The sequence below is a fragment of the Bombina bombina genome, chromosome 11 (assembly GCF_027579735.1).
Source record: "Bombina bombina isolate aBomBom1 chromosome 11, aBomBom1.pri, whole genome shotgun sequence".
Lineage (NCBI taxonomy): Eukaryota > Metazoa > Chordata > Amphibia > Anura > Bombinatoridae > Bombina > Bombina bombina.
Window position 1 is genome coordinate 125,943,470 of NC_069509.1, and position 19,398 is coordinate 125,962,867.

At 34.4% G+C, this 19,398-nt stretch overlaps 1 protein-coding gene across 1 annotated transcript in view; it reads right to left on the reverse strand.

Annotated features, from left to right (window-relative positions):
- Nucleotides 1-19,398, reverse strand: part of LOC128641860 (cytochrome P450 2W1) — a 109,155-nt gene that overhangs the window by 35,403 nt on the left and 54,354 nt on the right. The window contains exons 2-4 of the mRNA XM_053694422.1: nucleotides 6,667-6,829; nucleotides 5,808-5,957; nucleotides 2,161-2,318 (exon numbers count right to left, since the gene is read on the reverse strand). Of these exons, the coding sequence (XP_053550397.1) occupies nucleotides 2,161-2,318; nucleotides 5,808-5,957; nucleotides 6,667-6,829 (471 nt within the window). The remainder of the gene's footprint in view (nucleotides 1-2,160; nucleotides 2,319-5,807; nucleotides 5,958-6,666; nucleotides 6,830-19,398) is intronic.

Consider the following 19,398-nt stretch of genomic DNA (forward strand, 5'->3'; position numbering starts at 1 on the left):
TTAAAACATAAATAAGTAAACAAACGAACAATAAATTAACAAGGTTATTGAGAGTGAATACACCAAGCATAGTAGGATAGTATGTAAAGCATTTGTCTATATTTGAATGATTTGAAACCCGAGCCTCTGAACAGTGTTTTATATTTGGCTGATTTTTTTTTAACACTTAAAGGGACATTATACACTAGATTTTTTTTGGAATAAATGTTTTGTAGATGATCTATTTATATAGCCTATATAGGTTTTTTTTTAATGTATAGTTTTGCTCATTTTTAAATAACATTGCTCTGATTTTCAGACTCCTAACCAAGCCCCAAAGTTTTAGGAGAATACTGACTTATACCTACTCCAGCTTGCTCCTGTTTGTGTAAAGGGTCTTTTTATATGCAAATGAAGGGAGAGGGGGGAGTGGCTGCTATTTCCCACTTCCAGTGGGTGTTCCAGTAACCTTTTAAACAGAGCTAAACTGGAAGCTTCTAAGTAAGTTTTTAAACGGTTTTATACTTTATTTTTATATCAGTATCTGTGCATATTATTCGGTATAGTAGTGTCTATTACATGCAGTTAAATGAAAATTGGTGTATACTGTCCCTTTAAAGGAATATTAAACCCATACAATTTTCAATGTGTATACAACTTTAAACAACTTGCTAATTCACTTCTGCTATCTAATTTTGCTCATTCTCTTGTAATCTTATGTTGAAAAGCATAAAAGTAGGCTCAGTAAGGGCAATGCACTGCTGGGATTGGATGCTGCACATATATACCATATATATCTTGTCATTAGCTTACCCGATGTGTACAGCTAGTTCCCAGTAGTGCATTTCGGTTACTGACCCTACAAAGGTTTAATCTTTAACAAAGGATACAAAGTAAAATTAAATAATAGAAGTAAACTGGAAATATGATTAAAATGACATGCTTTATCTAAATCATCAAAGTTTAATTTTAATTTTACAGTCCCTTTAATGATTGATTGAAACCGGCACAGTAAATACGTCACACTTAAATTAGATGAGTAAGATTTCATATCAATAAATTGAAGAGAGAATATAAATTACTGGCACTGCGAACATTAAATTAGAGGAAAGGACCCATATCACTGGGACCAGTGCTACCCTTAAATATATAGTTAAGAACACAAATACCCCACTAAAGAAATAGGGCAAACAAAGGGGGATTCAGCACTCCACCTCTAATAAAGTATACAATTAAAATTTAACTTTTAATTCTGTAATATGATCACCCACCACGCTTTAAAAATAAAATTACACAAATAACACTATATAGGCTAACCGCCTCCCTGTTTCCTGGCCGAAAACAGCGTTGAGAAAGGCCGTTTACAGGCCGAAACGCGTTAGTGCAGACTACATTTTGACACTATAGTGTTGCTTATGCCTCTGTCACTTGATGCCGGAGTAAGCTGTTAACGGCCAGGAAACAGGGAGGCGGTTAGCCTATATAGTGTTATTTGTCTAATTTTATTTTTAAAGTGTGGTGGGTGATCTTCCCAGGGTATCCTGGATTTTATATCATATTACAGAATTAAAAGTTAAATTTTAATCGTATACTTTATTAGAGGTGGCGTGTTGAATCCCCCTTCTTTTGCCCTATTTCTTTAGTGGGGTATTTGTGTTCTTAACTTCATATCAATAAAGACACTACTGCTTTGGCGCTCAACTAATGTTCTTTTGTTTTATTTTTTTACTTCACAGATGGTCTATAGAGAACAAATTCACAACTTTATCCACCCAGGAATTTTTTACCACTGTATAAGATCACACATGGAAACTATACTATTGAAACAAGCATGTACCACAGATCCGTCCTATAACAGTAAGCATAGATTCATGAGTTTAATTTAGACTTTCACATTTATGGCTCTAGTAAGATCACCAAAGATCCTTGACCAGGGGTGGAACTCAAAAAAAGGAGGCACTTAATATAAATTTGATGGCCTCTGGGCTGCTAACATACTGCTTGGTTTCATTGGGTGTAATAGTAGTACTGTACTTCAATTCTTTTTCTTATGAATCCATGCTTTATATCATCAACTAACGTTTCATTTTTTATATATATATTGTTGATTTATATGAAATAATGCCACTGTTTGACAAACCCTTCTAAAACCGAATATAGATGCTGTTACAGTTTACCCACCTGTAAGTAAGGAGATCCAAGCAAAACAACTATATCGTCAATTAAGTCCAACATCCTTATGTATAAAGGATCTTTGTACTCAAACCTGCTTCCAAATATCATGGAAAATGTTATATTTGTAGGTGCACAGGCAAATTCTTTCAGCTTAAATTGATTGCCTAAATTTAATTATAAGAAACAAAAAAAACAAAATATAAGCAAAAGAAAAATATTACATATATATATATATATATATATATATATATATATATATATATATATATATATATATATATATATATATATATATATATATATATATATATTTCAAAAGCTATTGTCTGTAGATACTTTTTGCTGTTTCAATTTTCAATCTCTGCCACAACTACCGGGCTAAATATTTGTAATATTTCTGGTTGTGCAATTGTGAAATACTTCTCTAAGAAGGATTAGTTCTTTAAAAAGCACCCAAACACCTGCATGTCTATTTGTATGGCAATAACAATGTATTCAGCCATTTATAACAAAAAAATACATCTATTTTGCACATATTGTTTGTAATCTGATAACTATAAAATGAACTTTTAATGAATTTGTATGCATAGAAAATAAAAAAAAATGTAAACTATGAAGAATAAGTGGTTTTCGAAACTGTGATGAAATAATAGATTGCGTGAGAGTTCAAGCTGTCACTGATTAACATATAAATTCATACCTTTTATAAACAAATTGTTATGTGACATAATCTTTTTTTTTTAATCCATCTTGTTAAATCCCAATAAGTTCCTCCCTCTCTCTTCCTAATATAATAAGCTTAAAGGGACATTAAAAATTAAATAAATGCTAGATGGAATGATGCATTCAAAGAGAAGATTAGTCTGAGAATAAAATGTAGATGTATTTTTTAAAGTTTCATTAGCTGTTTAAACATCGACAAAATAAGTATAAAGTTTTAGTATCTAAAAAACAATGGGAGCTGCCATGTTGTAACTTAGGTTACCTTCTCTGATTTGTAATAAATAGACAGTTATAAATAGGTCACAAGAGTGTGCAGCAAATGGCTGTGTAGAATATAACAGTGTTCTGCACTTTCATTTCAAACAGGAACTGAAAAGTTCACAATTTCTGAATGGAATTACAGGAAAAGGGCACAAAATAAATAATTAAAGTATATTGCAGAGTTATTTTTTTTATAAATGTCCCTTTAAATGCTATTTGAATAAGGCTCTTAACCATTTCTGCATTTTTAAAGGCCTCTCTATATCTAAGCCTTGTATCCTTCATGGAAAATGTGTTGGTTTTTTTTATCCACGTTTTTGCCTGATTCTGTAGTCATTTGTTTGATCTTCAGCTAACTAATTTTGATTTGTTCAGTATACTTTTTGAATGGTACCAAAAAAAATTAGCTTTTATAATACTCTTTTGAAATAGTAATTTTGGTCCTGAGGAAGGTGTTTTATGCAGAAACGCGTCGAGCAATTTATTGATACATTTTGAGCTTTATATGTATCCTGTTTTTAGTCAGCCTTGTTTGGCAAATTAAATGTTATCAAGTTCGGCACTTTGATTTAGAGTGAGCATTTTCCATTTAGTGTCTAAAATGTGAAAACCGTTCTGCAATATTGTGATTCCTCCTTTCAGGATTTGCAAATAGTATCTGTACTTTTTCTGTCCCCCTTCTGAGCTGTGCCGCAAGTTAAGTACATTGGAAAGTAAGAACAACCTGCTCCAGATTGCTATGAAATGGCAGTAAAATTGATTTTTGCTCATAGATGATCAGATAATTAGAGCTTCTTTATCAAGGGTAGAACGAGCTACAGTGTCTGCTAGTATAAGAGCATTTTATCTAAAATTAATACACAGAATATATTTAAAGGGACATGATACTCATATGCTAAATCATTTGAAAGTGATGCACCCCAAGGCAGAACATGCAGTGATCTAAGATGTAATCATAGAAAATGCATCATGTCTGCAGAAAGAACAGGGAACATGCAAGAACTGTTAGCACTTTAACTTTGCAGCACTGCTCTACATTAGGCTATTATTTTTAAACAGAGCTATGTTCTGGCTGCACTGTGTAAGTTTTCCTTAACACAGTGCATCCAGAGCAAAGTGCTGTTTGAAGTGAACAGTCAAATATGTAGTAGTGCTGCAAAGCAGCAGTGCATTGATTGTTGACTGGCCCTCAGATTTTTTCAAACCTGCCCCCTAGTCTTTCCCAGTCTGCAAAGCTGATTTTTCTGAATGCAAGACATTGGTATGAGCAATGCATCTTTTTTTATAACTACATTTCTATGTTCGACCAAGAGAAACGGAAAAAACAAATTTATTCAAGAGACACTTTGAACTTAAAATTTAATTTTATTTAAAAACTTAACTGCAGAAAAATGTTCACTAAAAAAACCTCATCGCAGAAAGTGAAAAAAAAGTTCTGCCTCAGGGGTGATGCAGTATAACTGTAAAAAGCTGACAGGAAGATATCTCCTGAGCATCTCTATGTAAAAAAGGAAAATATTTTACCTCACAATTTCCTCAGCTCACCTGTTCTGTAAAAAATTATCTTTTAGTTACCGTCCAGCTGCAGGTAAAAAAAACAAAAAACAGACAGGCATACTGATTTGCTGCTTAAAGCCCTTTACAATGGGGTGTGAATGATTAGGAAATTTTGAGGTAAAATATATTTTTTTTATAGAGATATTCAGGTGATATTTTCTAGTCAGCTTTTTACTTTCATGTGTTTTTACATTTGGGTATCATGTCCCTTTAACTCCCACTCATATAAATAGGTGGAATAGAGATATTAATATTACACGCTGTAAGCAGATATAGCACACTCTTTTTTTTTAGCAATGTCAGATAATTAAAAAAGTTCTGGAATAAAAATGTAATTTGGTGGATGAATAGAGTGTTGGGGTAGAATTTGAATAAAAAAAAAAGAAGAAAAAAAAAGAGCAAGGTTTTTTATTTCCATATGCACCTAGATCTCTACATATAGATCTGATAAATACTATAATTCTTTTGGCTTTGTATAAGCAATTGAACAGTATGATTATATAGTGTACTCCTGAATAACAGCTGTGCAAATTTCTTTTAAAAAATATGATAGAGTTATTTGTATACAAGAGAGAGAGATATTCAAAAGCAAATTTTACTTCCCTACAGGAAGATTTATTGGATTCAACAATGATATAATAATGGAGTCTCTAAGATTTTAGGAGTCTGAGAGAGGTTCAGTGAGAGGGGTAAGAAGGGTCTCCTTTTTTCACCCAAGGGTAGGAAAGAAATTAGAGCTTTTTCAGAGGATTTTTATTTAGTAATAAAAAAATGGGTAACATTTTTGTTCTGACTGAATGCAGGGACATATGCTTAGGTGCTGGACCTTTTCTTGAGCACTATAAGGCAGCAGTTTTGCAATACTGTTATCTAAGATGGCAGCACTGTTTTCTGTCATGTGGTGCTCCATATGCCTACCTAGGTATCTCTTTAACACAGAATATGATGGTAATTAAGCTAGTTTGTTATTAGAAGTTAATTAGAATTTTTAAAAATAGTATGTTCTATATGAATCACAACATTATTTTTTTTGGGTTTCATATCCCTTTAAATTGATACAAATGCTAGCATAACAAGAAAATGAATAATAATAAAATACATTCCTGACGCACCATTAAAAGACTGGACCTTCCCTATGAGGAACTGTAGTTCATCTACAATTCTGTCTTCTATGAGTTTTTTACCCATTCCAAGGGACCTCATGCTAGATATAGTGAAACGTCTTGAGGTTTTCCACATGTCTCCATTAGAAAAGAAAACACCTTAAAAGTAAAGAAAATGTTTTTTGTTATAAATGAACATATCCACCGTTAAACATCTACTTACAATTATAGCTAACAAAGACCAATGCTTGATATATTTGTGTAAATATGCAACACTGAATAAATGATGCACTTTACCTGCTGAAGTGTATTAAATTGTTTACAAGTATTTCCATTACCCTTATATTAACATTTTGAATAGTTTATTTAGCCTGTGGTATCCCCACCCATCCTTAAAGTTTTTGGCCTCAAGGCCAAGCTGTGCTAACACAGCCAGTAGAAGAAATTACACTCCCAGTGGGTTATAGAAGAGATAAGGTAATACAATGTTAATTTTCCATTGTGATTACTTTATGGACAGATATAAGATAAAGAAGCAGGTATATGTACACAATGTGATAAAGTTTTGTTAGGCTGTGCCTTCAAAACACAAAATCAGCTATTTCATATACACAAATAAGCCTTAAAAAAGCAAATCTCATACATGTTATACTCTGCAACTGGTAAAAAAGTAATTGGAAACACATTAAGGGAAAACAATTTTACAGTATACTGTCCTTTTAAGGCTATATTTTTGTTACTATGCTGGAAGAATAAACTATAAAATGTTAATTGTATAGGCGTTTCTCACATTATAATCTGACTGAAAAGGGATTGAAAAAAAAGGTCTGAAATAAAAAATAAAAAAAAACAGAAAATAAATTGTTACCATTTCCATGTTGGATTTCATAAAAAATTGGGAGTGCAGCTCGGTCTGAAAAACTATCTGCAAAATCCACAAGAGCCTCTTTTATAGTATTCAATCCAGTCAGTACAACTGCTTTTTTCATACCCAGGTGAATAGTAAATATTGGTCCATAGGTCTCTGAGAGCTTAAAAAAAAATAATACAATAAAGCATAACTGGATGTGAATATTTTAGCTCAATACACAGGGTTAGATGATAAGTATAGAGTTAATAAAAAATATCAGTGTCATCAAGCATATAAACTGTGAAGCATGTGACCAATGCTATGTCTACAATAAGGCCAACTACTTTGCCCTTTACAGTATAGCAAGACAACAGGGAAATTTATAAGTAATTTAAATCTTGTACTTAGAAATAAACTCTGTAAAACCAGAGCCCTCTGTCTTGCATTGTGTAGGATTGTCAAGGCTTGAAATCTCTGGCCTTCTATCCCTTCTGCTACCCTATAATCTACCCACAACCTGCTGTGACCCCACAACAAACTGCCTAGCCACACCCATGATCTGTCTAAGCTCCGCCTCTAAGCCTCCAACCAAGCATGCAGGCCAACAGCACCTCTGCAGGCCACACAGCTAAATACACCTGGACCCGATACACCATGCACCTGGACCAGATTTCTTCATACCACCCCGACTCTTTCACAGAATGTTGGGCGTTCTCAGAAACACATTCACCAAAATACATTTAATTTCACGGGTTTTTTATTGTAAAAGAATATGTAAATATGCATGCACAGCAGAAACAACTTGAAACTTGCATAGATAGACATTGTATTGCATACAGGCATTGCGTTGCACAGAAGTAGATACTGCTCCTTGACATGTGTCAGGTGGTGCGTTTCAGGTTTCCTAACAGTTCATAATTTATTATAGTATACTGTTGAATAATCTGGGCAAAGAAGAAACACAGAGGCCATCCTTTGACAGAGAACAGCCAGGATTGACCTGTCTTTTTTGAAAAATAATAGAACTTTTATTCATTGGGGCATATTTACCAAGCTCCGTATGGAGCTTGATGCCCTGTGTCTAAAGACCGCTGCTCCATAACCTGTCCGCCTACTCTGAGGCGGCCGACAGAAATCAACCCGATCAAATACGATCGGGTTGATTGACACCCCCAGCGAATCTGTATGGGGCGGCATTGCATTCACTGGTGCAATGATAAATGCCGACCAATGTAGCCACCAATAAGCAAGCGCTATCCAGGGTGCTGAACCTAAAATGGACCGGCCCCTAAGCTTTAAATTCCTGCTTTTTAAATAAAGATAACAATAGAACAAAGAAAAGTTGATAATAGGAGTAAATAAGAAAGTTGCTTATATTGCATGCTCTATCTGAATCATTAAATATATTTTTTTAGGTGTAGTATCCCTTTAATTTATGTTTGACATTTAGCCACAAGTAATATATGACTTTCAGGTGAATTTTTTTATTTTATTTATCTGTAGTCGGCAATGACACTTTTAATTAATCCTCTATTGCTCATTTTATTAATTTGTGGCAATAAATATAGTCCATATTAATTCTTGTCGTCTTTTTTGTTGTGTCAGTAAATTAAAAAAAAGATGGCTGCTGTGTTGATGGAACCTTTGTGCTTTTTGCTTCACACAAAACTTGTTGTTTTTACAGAAAAATTGCAACTTTTCAGTAGTACAATAATCAATGTTGTGACTGTCTAAAGTTACTTTCTTCATGGGCATTTATTTAATTAATTCAAATAATCTTAAAGGGTCATTAAACCCAATATTTTTCTTTCATGATTTAGAAAGAGCATGTAATTTTAATCAACTTTCTAATTTACTTCTATTATCTATTTTGCTTCATTCTCTTGATATCCTTTGCGGAAAAGCATATCTAGATAGGCTCAGTAGCTGCTGATTGGTTGCTGCACATGGATGCCTTGTGTGATTGGCTCACCCATGTGATTGCTATTTTTTCAGCAAAGGATATCTAAAGAGTAAAGCAAATTAGATAATAGAAGTAATTTGGAATATTGTTTAAAATTGTATTCTGTATCTGAATCATGAAAGAAAATGTTTGGGTTTAGTGTCCCTTTAAAATATATTTTTATCATTCTTTGAAGTTTAATATTTTCATTTCTGTCACAGATTATCCCATTCACTGCTAAGTCTTTTTCACACCCCTGTGCTAAGGTGATCTTAAGCTTTTTTTTGTTTTTTTGCAGCTTAGATTTAAACACTGTGTAAATGATATTTCAGTGAGCACACAATGAATATTGTTTTTAGCAGGCCCAGCAGTTTCAGAATATACAGGCATACTTTGTTTTTTTGCACTTCACTTTATTGCATTTTCCAAACACGTATTCACATATAACACATAAATACACATGAATAAACATATATACACACCTATAGATACACACCACCAGCAAAACCATTACGACTCACTGAAGAATCAGATGATGCTAAGCATTTTTTTAGCCATAAAGTATTTTTTTTTTTTATTAAAGTATGTGCATTTTTATTTATTTTTTAGATATAATGCTATTGCCCACTTAATAGACTGCAGTATAGAGTAAATATAACCTTTATATGCAGTGGGACTAATTTTATTGCTATATTCACTTTTTTGCAGTGGTCTAGAACCAAACCCGCAAAATCTTAGAGGTACCAAAATCTCAGAGGTACGCCTGGTACTTTTATTATATTTGTTATAAATGTTAAATTAAATGACTGCTAAGGTAAAATATGTTAGGTAGAAAGGGATGCAACTATATAGCAATAAATGTACCATAATTAAGTAATAGATTGTAATTGCCCAAGGCAGCTTTTGGCTTTATTAGTCTCGCTAATGTCTTCATAAATAGAAAGGAAAATAGCTTTAAAGGAAATTTAACTACTTGGCACGATAAGGTGTTATTATGTGAGAGACATGTTATTAACATCATTATTTTATTAAAAAAACAGTCAACACAGTAGATTTGCATAATCAACAAATGCAAGATAACAAGACAATTCAATAGCACTTAGTCTGAACTTCAAACGAGTAGTAGATTTTTTTTTCTGACAATTTTAAAAGTTATGTCTTTTTCCACTCCCCCTGTACCATGTGACAGCCATTAGCCAATCACAAATGCATACACGTACAATGTGACAGCCATCAGCCAATCACAAATGCATACACGTTACATGTGACAGCCATCAGCCATTCACAAATGCGTACTTGCTTATTCTGTGAATTCTTGCACATGCTGAGTAGGAGCTGGTGACTCAAAAAGTTTAAATATAAAAAGACTGTGAACTGTGTTAATGGAAGTAAATTGGAGAGTTGTTTAACATTGCAGGCTCTATCTGAATCATGAAAGTTTAATTTTGATTTGAGTGTCCCATTAAATATATTCTTAAGAGTCAAAACCATTAATAAGCTATTGATCACTTTGCTGTAGTGGGAGATAGGTAGGATAAAACTATATTAATAGTGGTGATTCTGAAGTAAACCGCTTAATAAATCTCTGGATATAATCAAGGAAATCCAGAGTACTATAAATTAGTAGATGCGGCGGTGACCGGTGAGGCAGCCAAAAAGCAAAATAATTATAAACATGGTGGTCAGCACTACATAAACTAAACTAATCAATTCAATAACCGTTAAAAAACCTTAAGACCTGGTAGATACTTATAGCTATTAAAACAAAAGCAACACCACTAGCGCTAAAGGTATAACTAGACTAGCAGCACAAACTTTAGGGTCCCCTATACCCTACAACTAGCTAAACACAAGAAAGAAAAATAGAAAGTGGGCACCAAAAGATAGGCAGGTCTAGTAAAGAGCTGAAATACATTAAATCAACTATGTTAATATTGCCTAAAATAATATTATATTCAACAATGAGGATAGTTTAGAAATATTTATTACATAAAATGAAGTTTATAAAAATGGTGTAGATAAACCAAATAGTCACTCAATAAAATTACCAAATAGTAGCACAATAAAACACAGTAAAATAACACTAGAGAACTCTGCTGCAGTATAAACCAAAAGACAGTGGGCACCTAAAAGGCAAGTCTGTAGGACAAATGCTCAATATATATATACATATTAAGGTGTATAAAGAGGCAATATCAAAAAAACTAAAATATATATTTTGAATAAAGTAGGTTTAGTATTAAAAATCTAAATCACAGAGTAAAATTCATAACGTGAACACACACTATGTGGCATAGATCACAATCTCACAAAAATCACATAAATCAAAATATCACATAAGCAGCATATGTTGGAGTTGAACAAAGGTAAAAGCAGCATTCAGATGTATAAAACAGATTGTATAAAACAGATTAATAAGGCTAGACCAGCTATTAAATCTCTGCTGCAGACAGAGTAAATAGCGGTTTCGAATTAGTAGATGAAGTTTCAGGCAGAGTGAGCCAAATCACAATGTGCCAATCCAGTGTGTGAAGAAATCAACAGCAGTGCACACAGCACAATAGAGAGTTAAGGCTGTGACACACTGCAAGCGATGCTGTGCGAGGCGAAGCAGCTACTTCGCTTCGCTTCTGAAGTTCAGCTATTTCATCTCTGAGCGCTCAGCTACACGACCTAACACAGCAGAGTGCTCAGTAATGAAAAGGCAGGACACACTGAGCGCGCACAGCCTCATGTACACGCTGCACGCCGCTCCGCTTGCAGTGTGTCACAGCCTTTATAGTTGGTACCTTACAGATATCTCAGGAGCTCCGAGTGTTTGTATCCAAAACGGGTGTTTATACCACTGTAAACAGCTCTGGGATCCTAATGGTACGTGCACAGGAGAAAGCCACTGAACTCCTCTCCCCTGCACTTCCTGGATTCCGCCCACAGCTGTATCAGCGTCAGCGTCTTAGAAGTATGGTGCCTTTCAGTAGACAGAACAGAAAGAAGATCCGGCAACGCGTTTCAGCTCTCAACAGAGCCTTTGTCAAGACTAATCTCTCTGTCCCATCCTGCTCCTTAAATGCTCAAATGGAGCCATTAAAAGTGACAGGCGATAAATGTTCTTTGGTATTTTCAAAACTCTAAGGGTTCAGATTGTTAAGTCCACATCATGTCTGTTATATTAATGTATATCAAAATCTCAAAATCAAACCTTAGTATATTATAATACATCCTGTCAGAACACATTACATGTATTTTGTATAGATCAATATAATCCCTAAATTCATATGAGGGATATACTAAATAAAATACATGATACATACAATGCATAATATATACATCCTTACATCAATCCAACAGTTAAAACTTAAACAGTGTTAAAAAAATTATATATATATATATATATATACAAATATCCAGACAGGTGCACTCACTGTGACATAAGACATCCGCCGGGGTGCTGCGTTGAAAACATATAGCAATATCCGTTCAACCCCTCAAGGTAGAAAAACGCTTCACTCTCCGGTCTCTTTCAAAATCCTTTATTAAGTATCCAACATCAAATGACAAAATTCCCAAACGTTTCGATACCAATTGGTATCTTTTTCAATGGGTAATCAGAACATATCTATCCCAAAAGAAGATTCCTAATACTAACCACAAACTACTCACCTATATACACCTGTAAAGCCTCTCTGTCACTTCCGGTACATCAGAAAACCGCCCCACCATGCGCATGCGTCCAGGAGTTAGCCAACCGCATGGCTAATTTGCATATTCAATAACGTAATGACGTTTGCGTTCCAACCACGCATAGTTACTCCTTACTGTTTTAGCAGCTAATGCGCATGCCCAGGTGGCTGAAGTTCTAATGATACCGGACTAACTCTTACAAGTATAACTGGGCACACAGCGGCAAGTTTAAGGACTATGTTAATTGATCATGTGCCCCCCTTACGAAGGGGTGGAGATAGGAACACGAAACTACTCCAAGTTGAGACCTCCTGGATTTATCGTTTAGACACAGTGGCTCCCAAGGGTCTGAATGTACAGATGGACTTTGGTGTCTTCCTTTAAGTGAAATGTCCATGATTTATCGGTCTAGGTCATCAACACCCAGGAAGATGGACTGGTCCAGAATATATGGGTTCACAAAGTCTCTGAAGATATGGTGTTTAGTGTATTGCGGTAGCCACAACTAAGTCTCTCACTGCACTCCAATTGGCATAGAAGCTATAAGTTATATTGATAATTATAGTATAACATACTTTAACTAGATAATAGACGGTTTGGAGATTGTGGATAAGATAATTAAGGGGGCTGTGATTAGCTTAGCAAGCTGTATATAAAAATGCTAAGTATCTTACTTAATATTCTATAAATATAAGGAATAAAGTCTGTTCTGAGAACTCAGGTAGTCATATTATAGATTTTAACTTGGTATAGATAGTTTTTTTACACTTTATAGTAGTTATACTTGTAAGAGTTAGTCCGGTATCATTAGAACTTCAGCCACCTGGGCATGCGCATTAGCTGCTAAAACAGTAAGGAGTAACTATGCGTGGTTGGAACGCAAACGTCATTACGTTATTGAATATGCAAATTAGCCATGCGGTTGGCTAACTCCTGGACGCATGCGCATGGTGGGGCGGTTTTCTGATGTACCGGAAGTGACAGAGAGGCTTTACAGGTGTATATAGGTGAGTAGTTTGTGGTTAGTATTAGGAATCTTCTTTTGGGATAGATATGTTCTGATTACCCATTGAAAAAGATACCAATTGGTATCGAAACGTTTGGGAATTTTGTCATTTGATGTTGGATACTTAATAAAGGATTTTGAAAGAGACCGGAGAGTGAAGCGTTTTTCTACCTTGAGGGGTTGAACGGATATTGCTATATATATATATATATATATATATATATACATACATATATTGTGACCCGGAAATTAATCTCTATGTAAATTCAAATTGATAAAAAAATATATAAGCAATTTTCTTCTATAAAATCTAAATAGATGTTGTTATTAAAAATTCTAAAAACTCATGTATAACGTTTATAGACTTAAATTTTTTTTATAGACTTAAAAATTCATACATTCTACTAGGGACTGGGTAATACATCAAACACTCAATTTATCTAAGGAAACATGCTAAATCCATTTCCAAGTTCAGGCCACTAGGGGTCAGAGTATCCAGATTAAAAATCCACTTTGATTTTAGTTGTAAAAGCATTTTTTCACTATCTCCTCCCCTGCCTCTATCTCTAAATTTAGCTATCTTAATGTAATTAAAATGTTTTAAATTGCCCCACTGCACATTTTAAAATGTTTAGGTCTTTGTTCCTGTCTTTATCTGCATTCTCAATAGATGATACATGTTCACGTATACGTTCTCTAAGGGGTCTGGTAGATTCACTCACATATTGACTCCCACATTTACACTGTATAAGATATATTACATTTTTGTCAGTGCATTTGATTAACTCATCAATTTTATGATAAAATAATTTTTATTGGTTTCAACAATTCCATGATGGCAATAACATAGAACCGTGGATCTTGCTCACTACATATGATTATTCTAAACATAAAGTTAGTCATGTGTTAAATCTAACAATCTCTCATATCTTACAGTTCTACACACTCCTTGTGCTGAGTTCCCATGTATAAACAAATCAAGAGTGTTGTCTCAGCTTTCGTTACAAAGTGTCTTTGTGGGATACAGTCCAGTATATCTGTTCGTTTGTAGTTCTACCTTACTGGCTCATGCAGACACTGATCTTAAGCGCCCTATTAGATCCCCGAAGTAAGAGTGAAACCGAATATTTTTAACATTTTACATAAACACCAAAAATTTAAATTGAACAACATTTTCAATAAACTAAATAAATTAAATCAAAAACAACTACGTGGTCATAGAATAAAATCTCTATTTCCATATGTCACCTGGTCGAGTAGGGTCTCCTATTACCAACCAAACATCAGGCCCATCTTTCTGGGAGATTATGTAGGGGTATCTGCCCCACCCCCTTTAAATTCCCAGTAGAATCCCCAGTTTTCCCTCAGATATTCCCATTCACTATCCAGTAGAACCATGTTTTGTGGAATTCATTGGTGGTGCCTTGAGTCCAAGCTATAATTTCTGTCATGCTATATATAACTCATCAATTTTAAACGGTTTTCCCGTGGTATTAGAAGAAAAGACCAATGTTTTTGTGGAATGTCTACATGATTTGCAACAGTTGCAGGGGAAAAAAATCCTATTAAATTATTCCCTAATAAATCTTTGTCCGCTTATTTGCCCTGGATACAGTTGGTGCTAGAATGTTTTTTAAATTATTTGTCTTTTTATATACAAAAAATGGACAATTAGATAATTGGTCACCAATCTTGCTATCCTGCTTTAAAATGTGCCAATGTTTATAAGAAAAAAATTCAAAGTACTTTATGATTAGTGTTATACTTGGTTACAAATGGAACTCTGAAATCATTAGATACCCAATCCCTCTTAGTTTTGGACTGTAAGAGAGTATTTCTGTCAACCAGAGAGGTTTGTTGCCTTATCTGCTCTATTCTTACATCATCATAACCCCTCTCTAAAAATTTATTTTTCAAAATTGTGGATTGTTCGTTGTAGTAAGAATGAAGATTTTTACGAACAATCCACCCTCAGCTGGGTTTGCGTGTTCACTGTATGGTGTCCTGCTTTGGACACAAATGGTAACTAATTTCTGCAACGCATTTCAGCTCGGAAAAGAGTCTTTGTCAAGCTAATCTGACATCCATTCTGCTCCTTAAATATCTCATTGGAGCTTTTTAAAGTGATAGTCGTCTCTTATATCTTTGTAACTTCAAAAGATTATAGATATTTCGTTATGGAAACAGTCTTTTGAGAGTACTTCTAGTAATCTTATATACTACTATGTTAAAACATCTATGCATACTTCATTTTAAGACAGCAGATTTTATAGTGTTTAAATTCGTATTGATTTGACACTTATATAGAATATATAAGTTAATAGAGAAGCACAATAATTTAAAATTAAATTCAAATAATTTTAAAAGAAATAAAAGTATAAATACATATAAATACATACAAATCAGGCAAATTGGACAGTTGTTTCAAGATCTAACTAGTAATTGATAGAAGATCTAACTAGTAGTTTATAGAGATAATTGGTATCTAGAAATGTAATGTTGATATGGAGATTTCACTAATTAATAATCATTAAAAATGGGTTAAAAAAATAATATCATCATTAAGAGCCATTGTATATTTAATGTCTTTCGGTCAGTTTTATTAAATTATCATTTACTTTCCTTTATTGGTCCTTTTCAGTTTTTCATCTGAGATAAAAATGCTAAATCCATTTCTAAATTAAAGTGAATGTCAATTTTGATGCTAAAGTGCCCGGTTTTTAAAAATTTGATTAAAAACAGGGGCACTTTAATTCATCAAAATTTACATTTCACTCCTGTTGTGAAAAAAACCTGACCTTTTAATCTTCACAGCAGCTCCAGCTTCCTCCGCTCGTCGCAAAGCCTCTACCTGGGTCTAAAATGAGGAATCCGGCGTTGAATCAGACACTGATTCCCCCGGGGGGGAAGCCGTGATTGGAGGATTACCTATACATCATTTCTGACTTCAGAAATGGCTTGCAATGACCAGAGGAAGCTGGAGCTGCTGTGAAGATTAAAAAGTAAGTTTTTTTTCTCAACAGGAGTGAAATGTAAATTTTAATGAATTAAAGTGCCCCTGTTTTTAATCGAATGTTTAAAAAACCGGGCACTTTAGCATTAAAAATTGACATTCACTTTAAGGCCATTAGGGGTCCGGGTATCTAAACTGAAAATCCATTTTGTTTCTAATTGCAGAAGGTTTGCCGAAATGACTTACCGTTTGTGTCCAAAGCAGGACACCATACAGTGAACACACTGTGTTAAAACCTCCACGGATACAAATAACTCGGAGCTCCGGAGTTGATCTAAGGTATCCTTTTTCATGCACACACCATTAGTGTGTAGTACTGCTGGATTGAAACAATCGGTACTCTTCCACCTATTGAACTTATTGAATCTTTGAACTCGCACACGTATCTTTAGTCTTCTCTAGTGTTATTTTATTGTGTTACTATTTAGTAATTTTATTGTGTGACTATTTGGTTTATCAACACCATTTTTATGAACTTCATTTTATGTAATAAATATTTCTAAGCTATCCAGATTGTTGAATATAATATTATTTTAGGCAATATTAACATAGTTGATTTAATTTATTTCAGCTCTTTACTAGACCTGCCTATCTTTTGGTGCCCATTTTCTATTTTACTTTCAGATACTTATAGCTACAATATAGCTAACCTCCCCTGTTCACACAAAGGCCACAGTTGGATCTTGTCCTATATAATATTCTATAATAGGGGGAGGGATTGGGCTTATGAGAAAAAAGGTATTAAGTATTGACCTTCGGGCAAAGTCTCCAAAATAATGAGAAAACAGCTGCCCAACCCAGAGGTTGGTATTATATCTTGAATCCAGAAAAACCTCTACTCTCACTGTGACTCTGATATTCAAAACCTCTCTTCTCAGGTGAGAAATTTTTAAAAGGCTGATTTTACTTTACTTCTCCAAGGGGTGTTCCCTGCATTTATGTATGTGAAGGAGAGACAAGCCCAGTGCAATATAGCACAGCATGACATGACAGTTCTGCTGCATCTACACTTTGTGCTTTATATTTTATATCACTTTAAACTTCATATTAAATTGTATTACATTTAAACTTTGCAGTTTTTATTCTGTATTTTATTTTGTGTACAACAGTGTATTTAGGATTGTGGTTTTACAAATTCTGATTATAGAGCAGATTTCACAGAGGCAGAATTCACTAAATTTTCTAAGAAAAGAGGAGGAACCTGGAAATCCCAGAGAGCTGAGAGATGCCTTCCATAGAAAGTAATGAAGCTCTCTGGGATACAAAATGTCACATGGGAGAGAGAGGGTAATTGGAGAACTCCAGGGGCTAATATAAAGGCTTGGTTTGCATCAATTCCAAATTAAACTTTAATGTTTTCACTAAAATTGAACTTGCATTTGTCTATATTTTGGTATATATTACTTTTCTGTTAGTTAAAATAAGTCTATTGTGAATTTTTAGCAAACTACCTGCATACAGCTAGTGAGACAAATACAAATCAGTGAGACCAGCTTGTTTTAAATGCTTAGAACATTTTACAAAACTGGTGAGAAAGCTTCAGGTATACCCTGGGAACTCCCCTGTTCAGCCCAGGGAACTGCCCTCTCCCTCCCACTTTCTGAAACTGTCAATTTTAGTTTGCAATGCAGCAAATTCAATGTGCAATGTAATAAGTATATATAAACAGAAATATACAAAAGTATATATAAACAGAAATATACAAAGAAAGATCCTAAGTTGTTAAAGTAACACAACTCTCATATCCCAAAGTGCTGAGATGCATTGGGCTTGTCTCTCCTTCATATAAAAAAAGAGAGATCTCCCAGTACTGGAGAATTCTGCCCTTATTCCTTTAAATATTCAGTGAGTTCAGCCCTTGTGATGTCTGAACTGCAATTTCTATCTAAGCTGGAGAAGCTTTGAATATAAGGGCCTGTGGCAGATGTTATCAGCTGCAGTTCTTAATCATTGCAGCTTTTTACATCCGCTCCAGATGAGGGTAGTCTTGCCTTCACTGCCATGGCGGGAACTATTTTTGATTACTTAGTCACTTAAGTTACCCTGGAATCTTGTTACCGCTGTGGTAGCTTGCACAGGCATGGTGCTGTGATTTGTAATACTGACTTTACTAGGAGTTTCCCTTCTCTGTAAGTTGTGGGTTTCTGGACATACCCCGGTCTCTCTTGTAGCTTCATGGGGCATCTCATCCCGTGTAAAAGGGCTCTGTGCTTGTAGAGGGTCAGCTATATTGCTAGCATTGGAAAACAGAGAGAATCCCAGACACTGTACTATGTCTTGTAAATATTGACATATGTGCTCTTCCAATAATTTGCCTGTTGTTTCATAAACTCACAGGTCTCATTTGTTTGCAATGTTAGACAGTGCACACAAGGTACCGAAAGGGATCTTTTCCACATTAAGAAAGCTGGAAAAGATCACAATCTTGCATCCAAACATCAGATCTCGCTGTTGTTATCTTGCAAACAATTAAAGATGGTGAGATTGTGCAGAAAAATGCAAAACGTATATATAACTTATAGAATTTTTTTTATACAAAATAGAGTAATTTTAAAATACTATATACTATGTGCAAACGTGTGTATCTGTGTAGGTATGTCTATGAGCATGTATGTGTGTGTCTGTGTATGTATGTCTATGTGCAAGCATGTGTGTAGTATCTGTGTAATGTATGTCTATGTACATGTATGTGTATATCTGTGTATGTATGTATGTCTATGTGCAAGCATGTGTGTGTCTGTGTATGTATGTCTATGTGCAAGCATGTGTGTGTCTGTGTAGGTATGTCTATGTACATGTATGTGTGTGTCTGTGTATGTATGTATGTCTATGTGCAAGCATGTGTGTGTCTGTGTATGTATGTCTATGTGCAAGCATGTGTGTGTCTGTGTAGGTATGTCTATGTACATGTATGTGTATATCTGTGTATGTATGTATGTCTATGTGCAAGCATGTGTGTGTCTGTGTATGTATGTCTATGTGCAAGCATGTGTGTGTCTGTGTAGGTATGTCTATGTACATGTATGTGTGTGTCTGTGTATGTATGTCTATGTGCAAGCATGTGTGTAGTATGTGTAATGTATGTCTATGTGCATGTATGTGTGTATC